Source organism: Hypanus sabinus, chromosome 20 (assembly GCF_030144855.1).
Source record: "Hypanus sabinus isolate sHypSab1 chromosome 20, sHypSab1.hap1, whole genome shotgun sequence".
NCBI classification, from domain to species: Eukaryota; Metazoa; Chordata; class Chondrichthyes; order Myliobatiformes; family Dasyatidae; genus Hypanus; species Hypanus sabinus.
Genome location: NC_082725.1, coordinates 63,169,605 through 63,192,509, shown reverse-complemented (window position 1 = coordinate 63,192,509; position 22,905 = coordinate 63,169,605). Strand labels below are relative to the sequence as shown.

The 22,905-nt window shown below is 48.4% G+C and overlaps 1 protein-coding gene across 2 annotated transcripts in view; it reads left to right on the top strand.

Moving 5' to 3' along the window:
* The window catches only part of LOC132378596 (solute carrier family 22 member 23), a 101,999-nt gene extending 92,993 nt beyond the window's left edge, over nucleotides 1–9,006 (top strand). The window contains exon 9 of one of the 2 annotated variants that reach the window (XM_059945657.1): nucleotides 7,832–9,006. In XM_059945657.1, the coding sequence (XP_059801640.1) occupies nucleotides 7,832–8,171 (340 nt within the window). In that variant the 3' untranslated portion in view covers nucleotides 8,172–9,006. The remainder of the gene's footprint in view (nucleotides 1–7,831) is intronic. The other variant, XM_059945658.1, reaches the window with a different exon arrangement.
* The last annotated feature ends 13,899 nt before the right edge of the window (nucleotides 9,007–22,905 follow it).

Here is a 22,905-nt window from a genome sequence, read left to right as displayed (position 1 = left end):
CCGGCTCCATATCAGCACAACCCTCACCACCATGAAGGCAGCATCATCAAAGGCCCTCACATCTTCTCATTACTACCATCTGGGAGGAGATGCAGGAGCCTGAGGACCCACACTTGATGTTTTATGAATAACTTCTTCCCCTCCAACGTGAGCACTGTTGCTCTTTTTTTGCACTATCAAGTTATTTTATGTTTTTCTGGTAACATATTGTAGTGTTGTGCTACACGCAGCGCTAAAATTACGACACGGAGTCAGTAACTGCAGTTGAAGAAAAACTTTATTCGAAATACTCAGCCTCACTTTTAAGCCTCCCTCAACCTGGCTAATTGTGAGCCAGTTCGGATGTGCCAGGAAATGGGTCGCCACATAACCCCCCCCACCCCAGAACCAGCGATACACCCCCCAATGTCTACAGTCTGGGCCGGAACCTGTTTGGGAGGTCGGCCTCTGCGCCGAGGTGCCGGAAACTCGACCGGTTGCGCCAGGTCCACATGGGCCGGTTTGAGTCGGTCCACCGTGAAAACCTCCTCTCTCTCCCCAACGTCCAACACAAACATGGACCCGTTGTTCTGGAGCACTGTAAACGGCCCCTCGTAGGGCCGTTGCAGCGATGGCCGATGCCCGGCCCTTCGTACAAACACAAACTTACAGTTCTGCAGGTCTTTGTGTACGCAGGTCGGGTTCTGCCCATGCTGCGAAGTGGGTATGGGGGCCAGGTTACCGAGCCTCTCGCATAGTCTGCCCAGGACTGCTGCGGGTTCTTCCTCTTGCCCCCTTGGGGCTGGTATGAACTCCCCGGGGACGACCAGGGGCGCGCCGTACACCAACACGGCCGACGAGGCGTGCAGATCCTCTTTGGGCGCTGTGCGGATGCCGAGTAGGACCCAGGGAAGCTCGTCCGCCCAGTTAGGCCTTTTGAGGCGGGCCATGAGAACCGACTTCAGGTGACGGTGGAAACGCTCCACTAGCCCGTTCGACTGTGGGTGGTAGGCAGTTGTGTGGTGCAGCTGACTCCCCAAAAGCCTGGCCATAGCTGACCACAGGCTGGAGGTGAACTGGGCGCCTCTGTCGGAGGTAATGTGGGCTGGCACACCAAAGCGAGATATCCAGGTGGTGATCAGTGCCCGGGCGCAAGATTCGGAGGTGTTGTCGGTGAGCAGGACCGCCTCTGGCCATCTTGTGAACCGGTCTGCGATAGTCAGGAGGTGCCCACGATATCCACATGAATGTGGTCAAAACGCCGGTGGACGGGATGGAACTGCTGCGGTGGGGCTTTGGTGTGCCGCTGCACCTTGGCCGTCTGGCAGTGCATGCACGTTTTGGCCCATTCACTGACCTGCTTGCGGAGTCCGTGCCAAACGAACCTGCTGGAAACCATCCGGACAGTTGTCCGGATGGAGGGATGCGCCAAGTTATGAATGGAGTCGAAAACGCGGCGCCGCCAGGCTGTCGGGTCGACGGGACGGGGCTGGCCGGAGGCAACGTCACAGAGTAGGGTCCTCTCACCCGGGCCTATGGGGAGGTCCTGGAGCTGCGAACCGGAGACTGCGGTTCTGTAATTCGGGATCTCCTCGTCTGCCTGCTGCGCCTCTGCCAGTGCCTCAAAGTCTACCCCTTGGGAAAGGGCATGAATGGTAGGGCGAGAGAGCGCATCAGCCACGACATTGTCCTTACCCGAGACGTGCCGGACATCCGTCGTGTATTCAGAGATGTAGGACAGGTGGCGTTGCTGGCGGGACGACCAGGGGTCGGACGCTTTCGTAAACGCAAAGGTAAGCGGTTTGTGGTCCGTGAACGTGGTGAAGGGCCGACCTTCTAGGAAGTACCTGAAATGCCGGATTGCCAGGTAGAGTGCCAACAGTTCCCGGTCGAAAGCACTGTACTTGAGCTCGGGTGGCCGCAGGTGTTTGCTGAAAAACGCCAGGGGTTGCCAGCGACCTGCAATGAGTTGCTCCAGCACCCCACCGACTGCCGTGTTAGATGCGTCCACTGTGAGGGCGATAGGGACGTCCATTCTGGGATGTACTAGCATTGCGGCGTCCGCCAAAGCTTCCTTCGTTTGAACGAAAGCGGCGGCGGACTCCTCGTCCCAGGTAATGTCCTTGCCCGGACCGAACAGGGGGCGCATGATCCGGGCAGCTGAAGGGAGGAAACAGTGGTAGAAATTGACTATACCTACGAATTCCTGAAGGCCTTTGATCGTGGTGGGTCGGGGGAAGTGGCGGACTGCATCTACCTTAGCAGGCAGAGGGGTTGCCCCCTCTTTAGTAATCCTGTGGCCCAGGAAGTCAATGGTGTTGAGCCCGAACTGGCATTTGGCCGGATTGATTGTCAGGCTATATTCACTCAGTCGGGCGTAGAGTTGACAGAGGTGGGACAGATGCTCCTGATGACTGCTGCTGGCTATGAGGATGTCATCCAAATAGATGAAAGTGAAGTCCAGGTCACGACCCACCGCATCCATTAACCGCTGGAACATCTGGGCGGCATTCTTCAGGCCGAACGGCATGCGAAGGAACTCGTAAAGGCCAAACGGGGTGATGAGAGCTGTTTTGGGGACGTCGTCCGGATGCATCGGGATTTGGTGGTACCCTCGGACGAGGTCTACCTTGGAGAAGATCCGTGCGCCGTGCAGGTTTGCTGCAAAGTCCTGAATGTGCGGCACAGGGTAGCGGTCCGGTGTGGTAGCCTTGTTCAGCCTGCGGTAGTTGCCGCATGGTCTCCAGCCCCCTGTCGCTTTGGGCACCATGTGCAGGGGGGAGGCCCATGGGCTGTCGGACCGCCGGATGATCCCCAATTCCTCCATCCTCTTGAACTCCTCCTTTGCCAGTCAGAGCTTGTCCGGGGGAAGCCGCCGAGCGCGGGCATGGAGGGGTAGTCCCTGGGTCAGGATGTGGTGCTGTACGCCGTGTCGGGGCATGGCCACTGTGAACTGCGGTGTCAGAACCGAAGGAAAATCCGCCAGGACCCTGTTGAAGATGTTGTCGGACAGCGTGATGGAGCCGAGGTGAGGGGCTGGCAACTGGGCTGCACCCAGGGAGAATGTCTGAAAGGTCTCGGCGTGGACCAGTCTCTTCCTGGGCAGGTCGACCAGTAGGCTGTGAGCCCGCAAAAAATCCACACCCAGAAGCGGTTGGGCTACGGCGGCCAATGTGAAGTCCCACGTGAACTGGCTGGAACCGAACTGTAGCTGCACCTGACGAGTGCCATAGGTCCTTACTGTGCTGCCGTTCGTGGCCCTCGGGGGGGGCCCGGTGCCCTGCTGCGGGTGTCGTAACTCGTCGGAGGTAAGATGCAAACCTCAGCACCGGTGTCAACCAAAAACCGGCGTCCCGACCTTCTGTCCCACACATACAGGCTATCCCGATGGCCAGCCGCCGTAGCCATCAGCAGCGGCTGGCCCTGGCGTTTCCCGGGAACTTGCAGGGTGGGCGACAACGGCGGGCTTCTGCGCCCCACCGCTGGTGGTAGAAGCACCATTGTTCATTGGGCCCCCCACCCCTGCCCCTGGGGTTGGTGGGCTCTGCGGCCGGGCCTGGACTGGTTTGCTGCTGGGAGATCTGTGCAATGGACCTTTTTTTATTTTTATTTTTATTTTTTTATTTGCGTTCCACAGCAAGTCCGCCCGGGCTGCCACCTTCTGGGGGTCACTGAAATCCGTGTCGGACAGCAGCAGGCGTATGTCCTCGGGCAGCTGCTCTAGGAATGCCTGCTCAAACATGAGGCAGGGTGTGTGTTCGTCGGCGAGAGACAACATCTCATTCATTAAAGCAGATGGCGGTCTGTCGCCCAAGCCATCCAGGTGCAGTAAACGGGCAGCCCGCTCGCGCCGTGAGAGTCCGAAAGTCCTGAGGAGCAGGGCTTTGAATTCCGTGTACTTGCCGTCTGCCGGGGGCGACTGTACGAACTCCGCGACCTGGTAGTAGTAGCGGGTGTCTTCTGAGGTGATCTGGCGAACGTGGAATTGGGCTTCAGCTTGCTGGAACCATAGGTTTGGGCGCTGTGTCCAGAAACCCGGCAGTTTCAACGAAACCGCATGAACAGAGGTGGCGTCGGTCATTTCTGGTCCAAAATTCGTTTGGACCTTCGGGGTCACCAATTGTAGCGGGGTGCTACACGCAGCGCTAAAATTACGACATGGAGTCGGTAACTGCAGTCGAAGAAAAACTTTATTCGAAATACCCAGCCTTGCTTTTAAGCCTCCCTCAACCTGCCCCCCGTGGCGCAGAGGCTCCAAAGCTCTGTGCTTGCAAGCCCCCGTAGGCTATCTCCCTTAGCCGGAACGCTGGCTAATTGTGAGCCGGTTCGGATGTGCCAGGAAATGGGTCGCCACAATATGGCACTTTTTAATGTATTGCAGTACCCCATGGTGCAAAACAATAAATTTCACAACATGATAAGTCTGATTCTGATTAGATTAAGCACCTTGAGACTGTTTACACTGTTGAGGGTAAGTATTGGGCATGCTATAAATTATTTTGAGAAGTTATCAACTGTTGTGGAACCTCCATGTTCAGCTCTTTAAAGCGTCTTGCAATTTCTGACATACCTGGATTAATTAGATGCATGCAGTGGGCTCCACTTTTCCACACTGAACATTGTTTTTCAACAGTCTTGCCTTGAGTTAATCCAATTTTCATGTCATCCTGTTCAAATTTCATAGCCTTTAGTTAATTTGGCAGTGGTGTTTATATTGCTTTTGCTGGTGGACACGCCTTAGCAGAAGCATTCATAGATAAAGACTTTAATTGTGTTTCCTGAGGTGCAAAATGGTTTTTTGGATTTAAAACTGTTGTGGGAAATTGGAAATTAAAGAGAGATTGAGTCTAATGAATACGGATGGAGTTCAAAAGTTCAGAATACTTAACAAGAGATGTCACGCCTACTGTAGCTTTCCTGCTCTATGGGGATTCAGTGCTGGCAAATGAGGAATGGGTTGGGATGATAAGTATGTTCAAGCTTGTTAGCTTCCCAGATGCAGGAGTGAAACTTGTTTCAGCCAGCGTTTTGTTATTGTAATAACACAAGCAGAAAGTGTACAGTTCATGACATTCAGCCGCTCAGCACGGGAAAACAGAAGTTCATGGTTCCGAGTTGAACACATCATTGGAATTGGATATTTTGGCAGGGATCCAGGCTCTCCTGTAAAATGCTGAAATAGCAGATATCAATTAAAGAAGCAATTGATGGAATGAGAAAGATTAAAAGGGTTGAGAGGCTCATCAGATATTCTCAAATTCAAAATAGGACTGAATAACCAATGAGGCAAGGTGAAGGTGAAAAGTGACACTGGGTATAGACTAAACCTCCTGGGTCTCCAATCCAGAACTGGAATCTCAGGTCCCTGCTATGTATCCTCCTTCTTTATTTGATTCTGATCAGATTTCACCATCTACACCCTCCACCTGTCACTTCCCAGCTTCTGTTGTACCTCCGCTCTCCCCTCCTCCGCCTGTCGCCTCCCAGCTTCTGTTCTCATCTCCGCTCTCCCCTCCTCTGCCTGTCACTTCCCAGCTTCTGTTCTCATCTCCGCTCTCCCCTCCTCTCACTTCCCAGCTTCTGTTCTCATCTCCGCTCTCCCCTCCTCTGCCTGTCACTTCCCAGCTTCTGTTCTCATCTCCACTCTCCCCTCCTCCACCTGTCACTTCCCAGCTTCTGTCGTCATCTCCGCTCTCCCCTCCTCTGCCTGTCACTTCCCAGCTTCTGTTATCTCCTCTCTCCCCCCTCCTCTGCCTGTCACTTCCCAGCTTTTGTTATCTCCTCTCTCCCCTCCTCCACCTGTCACTTCCCAGATTCTGTTCTCATCTCCGCTCTCCCCTCCTCTGCCTGTCACTTCCCAGCTTCTGTTATCTCCTCTCTCCCCTCCTCCACCTGTCACTTCCCAGATTCTGTTGTTATCTCTGCTCTCCCCTCCACCTGTCCATTACTTTTTTTATTGTTGAGATAGAGCACAGAATTGGCCCTTTGTGCCACACCACCCAGGTAAGGCTCCTTTCATTGACATGATTCTATTTCTTGAGAAGACAATTTTGTTCCACGTGCATTGGTGGCCATTAATCAGCCAGTAGCAGTGAGAGGTGGGGGTGGTGGATTCATTGTTTCCATGGTGGGGTTAATTCTTTATTCTGAAATCCTGCCAGTGCTAACCACCGCATCTGGGCTGATCCTGTCACCCACCTCCACTGCCTCCAGTCTCCCCATCCAAGGACTTAATTCAGGCAGCTGTGTCTTGACATTTGAAGAGTCAGTGACCAGATGAATGTACCTTATTGTGATGGAGCCTCCAACACGAAGACCAAGTGGACTTGATACAGGGGAGAATGAAAAGCTTACTTGCAGCAGCACCACACAGTATCAGATACAGTATCCACAAGAAAAACAGAAATTAATCATAAATGATCACTTTTACAAGAAAGAATGCAATTGGGACAACATTTTAGGTCGAAGTGGGAATGGTATTGCTATACTGTTGTGATTAGGGTTTGGCCAGTTGGTTCGAGAAATGAATGGTTGAAGGCAAGTGGCCCTTGAAGCTGGTGGTGTGGGGCTTTACGCTCATGTCCCTCCTGCTCAGTGGTAGTTGTGAGAAGATGGCATGGCATCGACTGTCGGGAATTATCAGTGACACCTTGTGAAGGGAGAACAAGGTTTACCAGCTGCCACGGTCTCCCTCACATCTTATTCAAGGGAACCTGTTTGGAATATTATCTCTCAACAGTTCTAGGTACCTGTAAATATCCAAGTGAATCCAACAAGAAGAGTCTTGCTGGACACACAAACACTGGCCTCTTACACTGAAACAGGGAAATGAAATTACTGCTGGAGGAACTCTGTAGGTCAGGCAGCATCTGTGGAAGGAAATGATCAGTATTTTGGCTCAAGGTCCTTCATCTACACTGAAAGTAGAGGACAGATGGCTGGTGTGAAAGGTGAGGGGGTGGGAAGAGCTCTGCAGGATAGTCTTAGGATTAATTTTCATCTAGACTGTCAATCTGGAATGTCAACTGTGCATTCACCCCACCAACACCACAGATATTACTTGGCTGCATTTGGATTGACAATACTTGGATGCTGTGAAGCTTCATTTCCCAGCTCCAGTCCAACACTCAGCAGGGCAGACAGCATCTGTGGGGCAAGAAGCAGAGTTGGCATTTCAGGTCATTGGCCGTTTGTCAGAATGCTCTGTTTTGAGTTTCTGACATGTACAGAGTCTCTTATCTTCAGTCAGTTTCCACCTCTGTAGAGGGTGGACTTGGAACTGTCGGTGGCCATCCTGTGGAGAAGTCAGTGTTGTGCAGGCCAAGAGTAGCAAAACACTGAATGTCAACCCAAGGCAGCTTTTGTTTGTGTGACATCCAGACAAATCATTCAACACATGACAGGTAGAGGTAATACCAGAGGGAAAGGGTGCAGAATCTAGTGTTAAATTGACAGATAAAATCCACCGTAGGGAGACAAATAAAATGAAAGGGTCTCAAAGTAGACTGAGATTGAATTCACCTTTATCATACAGGAGTTTAGTTCCAAGAATCTGATGGTGGGATGGAAGCTGTCCTTGAGAGATGGGACGCATTTTCGTATTGTCGTCCGAAGGGAGGGGAGAAGAGGGAATGACCAGGTGGGAATGTTTTTTATTGTGTTGGCTGCTCTCTGGAGGCAATGGGAAGTGTAACTGGTCCTTGGAGGGGAGGCTGCTTTTCAGGATGAATTCACTACTCTGCAGTTTTTGGTTTTTGTTTTGCAGTCTTCATCAGAGCTGTAGCGATACCGAGCTGTGGTGCATGGGGATGTGTGCACTCCTTGTTGACCGGTTTCTCCTTTTCCTTTCCAGGAGCGGAGGTCTGGGTCTGGTGATGGCCAGTGCAGGCTTTGGGCAGCTCACCGCTCCCATCATGGAACTCCACAATCAGAAAGGCTACTTCCTACATCACATTATCTTCGCCTGCTGCACTGTCATCTGCATCATTTGCATTCTGTTCCTGCCCGAAACCAAAGGACAGAACCTTCCGGACTCCATGGAGGATGGGGACACCTATCCCAGGCATCCCCTCATCCCTGCCAGAAGGGCGGAGCAGCCGCTGCTCTTAAACACAGAGCTGAAGCGATACTCGGGGCTGGGTCCTGGGCAGACTGAGGGGGTCCCCACTGCTAATGGCACAAGCCCCACGTGACCCTCACTGTTCTCTTCACAGCTGCATCTAAAAGTCAGTAGGCTCTTTTTTTGAGAATCAATTGGTCAAGGGTTTTAATTTTGCACTGGGCAGCTTTGTGGACTGTGCTGGAGCTTGGTGCTGGCGCCTGTGCTGTTGAAGGTTGGAGGGCAGTGTTGGAGATACAGCCTCTATAGGACTGCACTGAGCAAGGCAAAATCTTCAGGGCAGAGGGAGATATCCCTCACACTGTCAGCTTCCCTACATTGTCCCCACCTTTCCCAGGCCTGGTCCACCTTGCTATGCTCCTCCCTCTCTCATTCCATTGTCTGCTCCTTCCCTAAGCTGGTGACCCCCCGTCCCCCTCAGCCATGGACAACAACTGCATCAACACTACAGAAAACTGCTTCTTATTCCTCGGAGATGGGTGATTTCATTCAGCTCCATTCATCCCTGGACAGTGCTAATCTTGTTTTAATACCAGTATTTCCCTCCCTTCCCCTACTCTTTAGGATGTGTTTTGTAATGTTCAGGTTGTGGTAAGCAATTAACTTTTTAAAATCATGTACAGGTGTAAATTAAAAGTAAGCATTGTTTTTAAATGTTTCTCCCGCTGACACCATTTGTACGACGGTGCCTATTCTAGATGTTACTGTCAGCACCTGAAACCTCTCGAGTCACTCCCCTTTCTTCATCTGTCACTTTACCATGGAAAATGAGAGGCCCAGGTCTTCCCGCGTCCTGTTGTCTCTTGGGCTTTGTGGTTCAGGCACTGACATGTTTTCTGACATCACTGAAAGTTCTGCATATCACCAGGTTAATATTTTAAAATAGAAAATAAAATTCAGTTTCATGTGCGGCAACCTGCTTTATCTAACTACTCTGTAAAATTGAGACCAGGCAGAGCTAGGATGTGCCAGTGAAAGGTAAACACAGTACAGCATAAAACCAGGCCCTTTGGATTTTTGGTCTGGATTTACTAGTAATTCAACGCCTAACTAATCTGTTCTGCCTATGCAATATTTATACCCCTCCATTACCTGCACATTCATGTGTCTGTCTAAGAGCCTCTCAAATGGCTCTTAAATTTACATCTGCTGTTACTGCTGGCAGCATTTTCTAGGCTGCTGCAATTCCATAACAGGCTTAATACGGTATGAGAGTTATTGCCCTCATAGTTCAAAGTAAATTTATTATCAAAATGCATATACTTCACTATATACTACCCTGAGATTTATTTTCCTGGGAGCACTCAAAGCGAATACAAAGGAACACAATAAAAAACTACACAAACAACCAAGATGCAACAAAAAAGAAACTGCAAGTACAAAAAAAAACAAATGATGATGTTAGACAATAGACAATAGGTGCAGAAATAGACCATTCGGCCCCTCGAGTCTGCACCGCCATTCTGAGATCATGGCTGATCATTCACTATCAATACCCAGTCCCTGCCTTGTCCCCATATCCCTTGATTCCCCTATCCATCAGATATCTATCCAGCTCCTTCTTGAAAGCATCCAGAGAATTGGCCTCCACCGTCTTCCGAGGCAGTGCATTCCACACCTCCACAACTCTCTGGGAGAAGAAGCTCTTCCTCAACTCTGTTTTAAATAACTGACCTCTTATTCTCAATCCATGCCCTCTGGTACTGGACTCTCCCAACATCTGGAACATATTTCCTGCCTCAATCCTATCAAATCCTTTAATTATCTTAAACGTTTCAATCAGATCCCCTCTCAATCTCCTCAATTCCAGCGTGTACAAGCCCAATCTCTCCAATCTCTCTGCGTAAGACAGCCCTGCCATCCCAGGAATCAACCTAGTGAATCTACGCTGCACTTCCTCAATTGCCAGAATGTCCTTCCTTAAACCTGGAAACCAAAACTGTACACAATATTCCAGGTGTGGTCTCACCAGGGCCCTGTACAAATGCAAAAGAACATCCTTGCTCTTGTATTCAATTCCCCTTGTAACAAAGGCCAACATTCCATTTGCCCTCTTCACTGCCTGTTGCACTTGCTCATTCACCTTCATTGACTGGTGAACTAGGACTCCTAGGTCTCTTTGCATTTCTCCCTTACCTAACTCGACACCGTTCAGACAATACTCTGCCCTCTTGTTCCAGCTTCCAAAGTGGATAACTTCACATTTATTCACATTGAATGACATCTGCCAAGTATCTGCCCACTCACTCAGCCTATCCAAGTCTCCCTGTATTCTCCTAACGTCTTCTTCGCATGTCACACTGCCACCCAGTTTAGTATCGTCAGCAAACTTGCTGATATAGTTTTCAATGCCCTCATCTAAATCATTGACATAAATCGTAAAGAGCTGTGGTCCCAATACAGAGCCCTGTGGTACCCCACTAGTCACCTCCAGCCAGACTGAGAAACACCCATTCACTGCTACCCTTTGCTTTCTATCTGCCAACCAGTTTTCTATCCATGTTGAAACCCTGCCCCCAATGCCATGAGCTCAGATTTTACTCACCAATCTCCTATGTGGCACCTTATCGAATGCCTTCTGAAAATCTAGGTACACAACATCTACTGGCTTACCCTCGTCTAACATCCTTGTTACACCCTCAAAAAACTCCATCAGATTAGTCAAGCATGATTTGCCCTTGGTAAATCCATGCTGGCTCGGCCTAATCCTATTTCTGCCATCTAGATGTGCCACTATTTCGTCCTTAATAATGGACTCAAGCATCTTCCCCACGACTGACGTTAGGCTAACAGGGCAATAGTTCTCCGTTTTCTCCTTCCCTCCCTTCTTGAAAAGTGGGACAACATTAGCCACTCTCCAATCTTCAGGAACTGATCCTGAATCTAAGGAACATTGGAAAATGATTACCAATGCATCCGCAATTTCCTGAGCCACCTCTTTTAGAACCCTCGGATGCAGACCATCTGGACCCGGGGATTTATTAGCCTTCAGTCCTACCAGTCTACTCATCACAGTTTCTTTCCTAATGTCAATCTGTCTCAATTCCTCTGATATCTTATGACCCTGGCCCATCCATACATCTGGGAGATTGCTTGTGTCCTCCCTGGTGAAGACAGATCTAAAGTATGCATTAAATTCTGTTGCCATTTCCCTGTTTCCCATAACAATTTCTCCCAATTCATTCTTCAAGGGGCCAACATTGTTATTAACTATCTTCTTTCTCTTCACATAGCTAAAAAAGCTTTTGCTATCCCCTTTTATATTCCTGGCTAGACTGAGCTCATACCTGATTTTTTCTCTCCGTATTGCTTTTTTAGTTAAGATCTGCTGTTCCTTAAAACTTTCCCAATCATCTGTATTCCCACTCATCTTAGCCCTGTCATACTTCTTTTTCTTTAATGCTATACAATCTCTGACTTCCTTTGTCAACCACTGTGGCCCCTTCCCCCTCTTTGAATCCTTCCTTCTCATTGGAATGAACTGCATTTGCATCTTTTGTATTATGCCCAAGAATATCTGCCACTGCTGATCCACTGTCTTTCCTGCCAGGGCATCCGCCCATTTAACTTTGGCCAGCTCTTCCCTCATGGCTCCGTAGTCTCCTTTATTTAATTGCAACACTGACACCTCTGATCTGCCCCTATCCCTCTCAAATTGTAGATAAAAACTTATCATGTTATGATCACTACTTCCTAATGGCTCCTTTACTTCAAGATCACTTATCAATTCCTGTTCATTACACATCACCAAGTCCAAAATAGCCTCGTTCCTGGTTGGCTCAAGCACAAGCTGTTCCAAAAATACATCCCTTAGACACTCCACAAACTCCATATCCTGGGGTCCAGCACCTACCTGATTCTCCCAGTTCACCTGCATGTTGAAATCTCCCATAACGACTGCATTACCTTTAGCACATGCCAATGTTAACTCCCTAATCAACTTGTACCCAATATCCATGCTACTGTTTGGGGGCCTGTACACAACACCAATTAGGGTCTTTTTACCCTTACTGTTCCTCAGCTCAATCCACACAGACTCTACTTCCCCTGTTCCCAAGTCACCTCTTGCTAAGGACTGAATCTCATTCCTCACCCATATTTCTGTCTCTACGATAGCACGTATACCCTGGTTACACTCAATTCCCAGGCCTGATCCCCTTGCAGCCATGTCTCCGTTATCCCAACAATATCATAGTTCCCCATTTTCATCTGAGCTTCAAGCTCATCTGTCTTATTTCTGACACTACGCGCATTCAAGTATAGAATTCTTAGCCCATTCCTCCTCTCTTTGCTTAAAGCACTGTCTACTGTACCTAACCCAGCTCCTTGAACTTCCATCGGGCAAATTGCACCCTGAATTTTGATGACCTTCTCAAGATCACCCAAACCTTGTACACATTTAACCCCATGCACCTTCTGACCAACCCTCTGGATCTGGATCCCTGCCCCCTGCACATCTAGTTTAAACCCCCCCCCCGAGCAGCACTGGCAAATACTCCTGCAAGAATGTTAGTACCCCTCCGGTTCAGATGTAGACCATCCCTTCGAAACAGATCCCAATGTCCCTGGAATAAAGACCAATTATCCAAAAACCTGAACCCTTCCTTCCTGCACCATGCTCTCAGCCTCGTATTAATGTGCATAATCATTCTATTCTTCGCCTCACTCGCACGTGGCACAGGTAGCAATCCCGAGATTGTCACCCTGGAGGTCCTGCCTTTCAGCTTCACTCCTAACTCCCTGAACTCTCTAAGCAGGACCCCCTCACTCACCTTACCTACATCGTTGGTCCCTACATGGACCACTACATCTGGGTTCATGCCCTCGTTCTCAAGAATAGCCTGCACCCGATCTGAGATGTCCCGGACCCTGGCACCAGGGAGGCAACATTCCATCCGAGACTCCCGATCTGCCCCACAAAATCTCCTATCTGCCCCCCTGACTATAGAATCCCCTAAAACTATCGCTCTCTTCTCTTCCCTCCTCCCCTTCCTAGTTGAGGGTTCAACCTCTGTGCCAGAGGCAGGACCACTACAACTCATTCCTGGTAGGTCATCCCCATCAACAGTATCCAGTATGGTATACTTATTGTTAATGGGAATGGCCGCAGGGGTGCTCTGCTCTCTCTGCCTGCTCCCCCTGCCTCTCTGGACCGTCACCCATCTGCCTACTTCTTGGTTTTTTGGTGTGACTACCTCCTGATAACTCCTATCTATCTCTGCCTCCACCTCCCGAATGATCCGTAGTTCATCCAGCTCCTGCTCCAACTCCCTAACTCGGTCTGATAGGAGCTGCAGCTGGACGCACCTTTTGCAGGTGTGGTCATCAGGGACAACTGTGTTGACCCTGACCTCCCACATACTGCATACGGAGCACACCACTGCTCTGACTGTCTCCCCCATACCTGAACTGGATTAATAGAATAAGTCTAAAAAGCACCTAGCGACCTTACCTTCTTCCCCTCAGCGAGCAATCACACAAGCTTACCGAAGTCCCCTTACGCCGAAGCCCACTTAGCCAAAGCCCAGGACTCTGCTTCCACAGACTCCGCTGCCCGCTCTGAAAAGAAGTCCTGCCTTTTAAAGTGCGCGCTCGACGCTGACGTCACTCGCGCCTGCGCAGTTCCCCCTCCTCCACAGGTATTGACCAGGTAGGCTTAAATCCTACCTACACGGTCGAATTCTCTGAGCTCCCAGCTGAATCACAAGCTGTAACTTGCTCCCGATTCAATAATGTTCTCATTATTGTTTATTAAGTATGAAGCGAGCAGGGCAGGGGGTAAGCACATAGCCTTGCGGTGCACCTGTGCTGATGGAGATTGCGGAGGAGATGTTGCTGCCAATCCGATGACTGGGATCTCCATCTGAGGAAATCAAGGATTCAATTGCACAAAAAGTATCGAGGCCCAGGTCTTGGAGCTTCATTGATCAGTTTTGAGGGGATGATGGTATTGCGTGCAAAGCGGTTGTCAATAAGGAACATCCAAATGTATGCATCTTCACTGTCCAGATGTTCCAGAGCTGAGGGAAGAGCCAATGGAATGGCGTCTGCTATTGACCTGTTGTGGCAAATTGAAAGCAGATCCAGCTCACTTCTCAGCAGGAGTTGATGTTTCATCACCAACCTCTCAAAGCACTTTACTGCAGGGGATGTAAGTGCTTCTAGACGATAATCAATGAGGCATGTTGCCATGTTCTTTTGCAGCTGTATGATTGAAGCCTGTGGATTAACAAAGCAAGAGGGTAAAGATGTCAGTAAATACTAACCAGTTTATCAGCACGTCTTTGGTACTCAGCCAGGTACACCATCTGGGCCGAATGCTTTCTGTGGGTTCACCCTCCTGATTGATTCAGCCTCAGACTGAGTTGTCAGGGGCTGTGGGAGATTGTGAAGGTCCCTCCATGTTCTGTCAGTCAAAGTGAGCATCGAGTCATCTGGGAGCAAAACTTATGAAGTTTAGAGCTTTATAGACATTAGTTCAACTGAGGGACAGCAGCAGGTTGACCCTCGAACTCATGCATGTGGCAAAGGGGTGAATTAGCTTGAGCCTAACAATTTTCTGGGATTCCACTCCTGCATAGAAGTGTCAGAAAGCTGAGCATCGGCATTAATAATCTACATATCCATAAAATGAAATCATAATTGTGACAATCAGAAGGTATATTTGAAGTCTTGTGATTAACAATGAAAATAGAGAAACTGGTATGAAGTCTGATTTTAAAAAAATTAGGTTTGACTAACTTGGAGTTCTCTGAGCATGTGACTAGTAAGGGGAAGGCATTGAGTGTGGCGTTTTGGGTTTCTGGAGGTTTTTGATGATGACCTCAACAGATAGGTTGGTCATGTGTAATTGGGGGTAATATACTGGCAAGATTATTAAATAAAAAATAGACATTAATGGATAATTGAGGTTGGCGGGCCATGACTATTGGAGACCGTAGCTTGGAGTCCAACAATTTGGCAGAGCAGACCAAATGTCATAATTCCAATAAATACTGGGTGTGATTGTGAATTTATCGGAGGCGAGATGTAGTGCCGGGAGAAATGTCCTGGCTGGGAAGACGCACAAATCATTGAGGCCATCGAGCAAGTGTAACAAGTAATTTGGAAGACAAAAGATATGATAATTTTAAAACAATAAGCTTTGATTACAGGAATATGTTAGTCTGATTGCAAAGTATAGTGGAGATACTGAAGAGCTGGAGACTGAAAGAGCTGGAATTAAAGCAACTCAGGAGGTCAGGCAGCATCTTCTAGACACAATAGTTATGGATTGGCAAGTCAGGGGAACCTGTTCCGATGCACCTGAGGTCTTTGGTAGAGGTCACAGGATTGGGAGCTGTTGCTGGCTGTGTCTGGGTGAGTAAAGGCAGTACATTTAGTGGATAATGCATACTGGGAACTCAATGATGCTAATGTCATTAAATATTCAAGAGATGTTTAAATTCTGCATTGTTGAATTGATCATTGTGTGGCATTCTGCGACACATAACTTGCCACCTAATTAGCTCTACCTGAATGTTGTCTAGGTCTTGCTCCATGCAGGCATGGGCTGCCTCATTGGTCAAAGCGTTGTGAATGGAACTGAATATTGTGCGGGTATCTGACTTATGATTGATGGAACAATTAAAGATAGTTGGATTGGTGCACTGGCCGGAGGATTACCCATAGCCCTCTATTTTTCTAAGCTCCATGTACCCATCCAGGAGTCTCTTAAAAGACCCTATCGTATCCGCTTCCACTACTGTTGTTGGTAGCCTATTCCACATACTCACCACTCTCTGTGCATATAAGAAAAAACTTACTCCTGACATCCCCTCTGTACCTGCTTCCAAGCACCTTAAAACTGTACCCTCTCTGTTAGCCATTTCAGCCCTGGGGAAAAAGCTTCTGACTATTCATACAATCAATGCCTCTCATCATCATCTACTACCATCCTGTGGCAGAAACCAGTTATGAATCCATGCAGGCAAGTTATAACTCCTGGCGTTCTAATTAAGTCTAATATAGGGAAGCTTGTCGAATGCCTTACCAAAATCCATGTATGCCACATCTACTGCTATGCTTTCATCAAATGTTTTGTCCTCAAATAATTCAATCAAGCTTATGAAGCACAACCTGCCTCCAAGGCTGTGCTGACCATGCCTGATCAGACCATGCTTCTCCAAATGCTTGTTGTAATCCTATCTCTAAGAAGCCTCTCATATTCTTTGTTACCACTGACATAAGAGCCATTGCTCAACCAAAGGAATAACATTTGCCACCCTCCAATACATTACTTCTGTGGCTAGTGAGGATGCATTGATAATTGCCAAAGGTGCACCAATCTCTTCCCTTGTTTCCTCTATTAACCCTGGGGTATATCCTGTCTAGCCTCAAAGGCTTATCTATCTTAGTGTTTTTCAGAAGTTCTAACATGCTCCAGCACAGTTTGTTTTACCTTTGCCCATCAACTTCAGTTTTACTCAGGGTCCTTGATACCACAGGCAAATTCTGCATTGATATCACTCACTTCACCTCTGGAGTTCAGCTTTTCAGTCTATATCTAGAGCAAGACTCTGAGACCTGGAGTCAATAGTGACAGGGACATCGAGGAGCAGATAGGGAGATATATTCTGGAAAGGTGTAATAATAACAGGGTTGTTGTGGCAGGAGATTTTATTTTCCCAAATATCGATTGGCATCTCCCTAGAGCAAGGGGTTTAGTTGGGGTGGAGTTTGTTAGGTGTGTTCAGGAAGGTTTCTTAACACAATATGTAGATAAGACTACAAGAGGAGGGGCTGTACTTGATCTAGTTTTGGGAAATTAACCTGGTCAGGTGTCAGATCTCTCAGTGGGAGAGCATTTTGGAGATAGTGATCACAATTCTATCTCCTTTACCATGGCAATGGAGAAGGATAGGAACAGACAAGTTAAAAAAAGTGTTTAATTGGAGTAAGGAGTAAGTTCCTGAAGCTATCAGGCAGGAACTTGAAAGCATAAATTGGAAACAGGTGTTCTCAGGGGAATGTACAGAAGAAATGTGACAAATGTTCAGGGGATATTTGCGTGGAGTTCCAGTGAGAGAGGGGAAGTATGGTAGGGTACAGGAACCGTGGTGTACAAAGGCTGTTGTAAATCTAGTCAAAGAAAAAAAGAAAAGCTTATGAAAGGTTCGAAAAACTAGGCAATGACAGAGATCTAGAAGATTATAAGGCTAACAGGAAAGAGCTTAAGAATGAAACTAAGAGAGCAAGAAGGGGACATGAAAAAGCTTTGGTGGACAGGATTAAGGAAAATCCCAAAGCATTCTACAAGTATGTGAAGAGCAAGAGGATAAAACATGAGAAAATAGGACCAATCAAGTGTGACAGTGGAAAAGTGTGTATGGAACCAGAGGAGATAGCAGAGGTACTTAATGAATACTTTGCTTCAGTATTCACTATGGAAAAGGATCTTGGCAATTGTAGAAATCACTTACAGCAGACTGAAAAGCTTGAGAATGTAGATATTAAGGAAGAGGATGTGTTGGAGCTTTTGGAAAGCATCATTGGATAAGTCACTGGTACCGAACGAGATGTACCCCAGGCTACTGTGGGAGGCAAGGGAGGAGATTACTGAGCCTCTGGTGATGATCTTTGCATCATCAATGGGGATGGGAGAAGTTCCAGAGGATTGGAGAGTTGCAGATGTTGTTCCCTTATTCGAGAAAGGGAGTAGAGATAGCCCAGGAAATTATAGACCAGTGAGTTTTACCTCAGTGGTTGGTAAGTTATTGGAGAAGATCCTGAGAGGTAGGATTTATGAGCATTTGGAGAGGCGTAATATGATAAGGAATAGTCAGCATGGTTTTGTCAAGGTCGGGTCATGCCTTATGAGCCTGATTGAATTTTTTGAGGATGTGACTAAACACATTGATGAAGGTAGAGTAGTAGATGTACTTTATATGGATTTCAGCAAGGCATTGTTAACGTACCTCGTGCAAGGCTTATTGGAGGCATGGGATCCAAGAGGGCATTGCTTTGTGGATCCAGAATTGGCTTACCCACAGAAGGCGAAGAGTGGTTGTAGACGGGTCATATTCTGCATAGAGGTTGGTGACAAATGGTATGCCTCAGGGATCTGTTCTGGGACCCCTACTCTTTCTGATTTTTATAAATGGCCTGGATGAGGAAGTGGAGGAATGGGTTAGTAAATTTGCTGATGACACAAAGGTTGGAGGTGCTGTGGATAGTGTGGAGGACTGTCAGAGCTTACAGCAGGACATTGATAGGATGCAATACTGGGCTGAGAAGTGGCAGATGGAGTTCAACCCAGATAATGTGAAGTGGTTCATTTTGGCAGGTCAAATATGATGGCAGAATATAGTATTAATGGCAAGACTCCTGGCAGTGTGGAGAATCAGAGGGATCTTGGGGTCAGAGTCATAGGACACTCAAAGCTCATGTTGACTCTGTAGTTAAGAAGGCATACAGTGCATCGGCCTTCATCAACCGTGGGATTGAGTTTAGGAGCAGAGAGGTAATGTTGCAGCTATATAGGACCCTGGTCAGACCCCACTTGGAGTACTGTGTTCAGTTCTGGTCACCTCACTACAGGAATGATGTGGAAACTAGAAAGGATGCAGAGGAGATTTACAAGGATGTTGCCTGGATTGGGGAGCATGCGTTATGAGAACAGGTTGAATGAACTCGGCCTTTTCTCCTTGGAGCAACAGAGGATGAGAGGTGTACAAGATGATGAAAGGCATTGGATAGTCAGAGGCTCTTCCAAGGGTTGAAATGGCCAGTACGAGAGGGCACACTTTTAAGGTACTTGGGAGTAGGTACAGAGGGGATGCTAGGGACAGGTTTTTTTATGCAGATAGTGGTGAGTGCGTGGAATGGGCTGCCGGTGTTGGTGGTGGAGGTGAATACAATAGGGTATTTTAAGAGACTCTTGGAGCTTAGAGGGCTACAAGTAACCCTAGGTAATTTCAACAGTAAGGACATGTTCAGCAACTTTGTGGGCCAAAGGACCTGTACTGTGCTGTAGGTTTTCTATGTTTCTAAATGATATTGGGGCAATCAAAAATAGATATTGATCAGGTTATTGGAGAGTAACTGCTGCTTGTCAACACCTTCCAGTACCAATGATTGAGAATCGACTGCTAGGGTAATAATCAGGCAGACTAGATCTGTTCTGCTTTCGGAGAACAGTTTGTAATTTTCCCTGTTGATGGATGACTAGTGTTCTAACTGCACAGGAAAACTCAGTGAGAGACTCTGCTATGTCTTGGAGGGCCTTTGGTGTCTCCAGTTCTCTCAGCCATTATTTGACATTGCATGAAGTGAATTTGCATGAAAGCTGGCTTTTGTGAAGATGAGAGTGAGGGAGCCAAGGTGGGCATCATGGGAGCGGAATGGTTAGCGGGCCAGATTGAACTATTTGAGGACAAAATATCTTGATGAAAGCATTGCAGTGGATGTGGTGTATATGGATTTTGGTAAGGCATTCGACGAGCTTCTCTATAGTAAGCATGTTTAGAACATCAGGAGGCCTGTGATCTTGGGAAACTTGGCTGCATGGTTTCATAATGGTTAGAAGATCAGGGTTTGAGTTTGTGCATTCCCCTGTGACCAAATGGGTGTCCTCCAGCTGCTCTGGTTTCCTCTCACATTCACACTAAGGTTACTGAGTTGTGGGCATGCTATGTTGGCACCGAAAGTGGGGCAGGTTGCCCAACACAGTCTGTATGATGTAGAAAACCTACAGCACAATACAGGCCCTTCAGCCCACAAAGATTTGATGTACATGTGACAGCTAAAACCTTTAATCTTTTTTTGTAGCTCAACTCTTGTCAGTGCTTCAGGTGTTCCAGGAGCACAACTTCAATGGAGATGCGGATATTCCTGGAAACACATTTCACTTAGCTTTTTAATGGTCCACTGTAGTTGAAGACTAGATGTGGCAGGATGGCTAGAAATGTTGGGGAGAGTTTAAACTAATTTGGCAGGGGGGGAGGAGCCAGAGTGATAGGGCTATTGGTTTACAAGCAAAGGCAGTGTGCAGTGAGACTGCCAGGAAGAACAGGCAGATGATAGGGCAAAATTACAGACAGTGGGAAGAGTTGCAGTGTAAAAAGGGGACAAAATCAAAAAGGGGGACAGATACAGGACTGAAGGTGATGCAGTTGAATGCATGCAATGTATGGAATAAGGTGCTGTAGATGATCCTGTAGCACAGTCAGAGATTGTCAGGTATGATGTTGTGGGCACAACTGAGTCATGGTTGGAAGATTATAGTTGAGAGCTTAACATCCAAGATACATATTGTATCAAAAGGACAGGCACCTTGACTGAGGTGGCATGGCTCTGTTGGTTTAAAAAATTATGAAATCAAATTCTTAGGAAGAGTTGACAAAGGATCAGAAGATGTAGAATCCTTGTGGATAGAGTTCAGAAATGTCAAGGGTACAAAGATGCTGGTGAGAGTTATATACAGGCCTTCGAATAGTAGGATGTGAGCTACAATTTGCAACGGGAGATAGAAAAGTTGTGTCAGAATTGCAAAGTCATGAGGGATTTCAATATGCAGGCAATTTGGCAGATCAGGTTGGTACTGGATCTCAAGAGAAAGAATTTGGAGAATGCCTCCAAGACTGCTCTTCCAAGCAGCTTGTGGTTCAGGGGATCAGTAATTCTGGATTGGGTGTTGTGCAATGAACCAGGTTTGATTAGGAAGCTTAAGGTAAAGGAACCCTTAGGAGGCAGTGATCATAATATGATAGACTTCACCCTGCAGTTTGAGAGGGAGAAGCTAATGTCAGTTGTATCAATATTACTGCGCAGTGAAGTATTCAAAAGTCAGGATGGCTTGACCATGGCTGACTAGGGAAGTCAAAGCCAATATAAAAGCAAAAGAGAGGGTGTGCCGACCCACTTTCTGCGCAGGTGAACTTGCTCATAAATAGCCAGCGCGCAGGGAGAGACTTTGGTAATGCACCTCTGACATCATTTCCATCTGGAGAGGGCAGGTGCTAGGGATTAAATGCCAGCACTGCGGTTTGAATAAACTAGTCTCGAAACGACTTACCGACTGCGTGTCGTCTCTAGCTCTGTACATAGTGCATCGCTACATTGGTGACTCTGACAGTCCAAACGGGATTTGGACCAAAGATGACCGACTCTTAATCTGTTCACGCAGTTTCGCTAAAACTGCCGGCTTTCTGGTTGCTGCGACCACGTGTGTGGTTTAGCCAAGCAGAAGCCCAGTTCCAGATTCGGCAGATATCCTCTGATTCCACGCATTACTACCACGTGGTGAGCGCCCTTGACCAGGAGACGGCCGCCCCGGTTGCGGATTTCATACAGTCGCTCCCGGAAGAAGGCAAATATGAAGCATTCAAAGCGCTGCTCATTGGGACCTTAGGCCTCTCACGGCGTGAATGGGGTGCCCGCCTGCTTCACCTGGACGGTTTGGGAGACAGGCTGCTGTCAGCATTGATGAACGAGATGCTGGCCCTGGCTGACAAACACAAGCCCTGCCTCATGTTTGAGCAAGTGTTCCTAGAGCAGCTGTCCGAGGACGTACATCTGCTGCTGGCCGATGCAGATTTCAGCGACCCCCAGAAGGTGGCGACCCGGGCAGACGTGCTGTGGAAAGCCAAGAGGGAGAGAGTGGCGTCCATCGGTCAGATTACCAGGCCACACGCCCAACAGCAGACCAGACCAGGCCCGGCAGGGGGGCGCACACAACACAGAGGCAGGAGTGAGGAGGACAGTGAACAGTGGTGTTTCTACCACCAGCAGTGGGGCACAGAAGCCTGCAAGGGCCAGGGCCAGGGCCAGCAGCCGCTAATAACTATGGCTGCTGGACACTAGGGCAGCCTCTTGTACGTCTGGGATAAACAGTCAGGACGCCGCTTCTTGGTCAACACCGGAGCGGAAATCAGCGTCTTGCCCCCGACGGGGCATGACACCCACAATAGGAAGCCAGGACCCACCCTGAGGGCCGCAAACAGCAGCACCATACGGACCTACGGCTCCAGCACAGTGCAGTTGCAGTTTGGCGCCAGCCAGTTCACGTGGGACTTCACACTGGCCGCGGTGGCCCAACCACTCCTGGGGGCAGACTTCTTGCGAGCTCACAGCCTGCTGGTCGACTTGCAAGGGAAAAGACTGGTACATGCCGAGACTTTCCAGACGTTCTCCCTGGGTGAAGCCAAGTTGCCGGCCCCACATCTGGACTCCATCACGCTGTCCGACAATGAATTCACCAGAATCATGGTGGACTTTCCATCGATTCTGGCATCGTAGTTCACGGCAGCCATGCCCAGACACGGGGTTCAGCACCAAGGGACCACCCCTCCACGCTCGCGCATGAAGGCTCCCCCCAGAAAAGCTCCGCCTGGCGAAGGAGGAGTTCAAGAGGATGGAGGAATTGGGGATCGTGCAGACAGCCCATGGGCCTCCCCCCCCCTGCACATGGTGCCTAAAGCAGCTGGGGGTTGGAGACCATGCGGTGACTACCACAGATTGAACAAGGCTACCACTCCAGACCGCTACCCCGTGCTGCACGTACAGGACTTTGCAGCAAACCTGCATGGGGCAAGAATATTTTCCAAAGTAGACCTTGTCCGGGGATACCATCAAATCCCAGTGCACCCTGAAGACATCCCCAAAACAGCACTTATCACCCCGTTCGGCCTGTTCGAGTTCCTCCGAATGCCATTCAGCCTGAAGAATGCCACACAGACATTCCAGCAGCTAATGGATGTGGTGGGACCCAACCTGGACTTTGCGTTCATCTGTTTGGACGACATCCTTATAGCCAGCAGTTGTCGTCA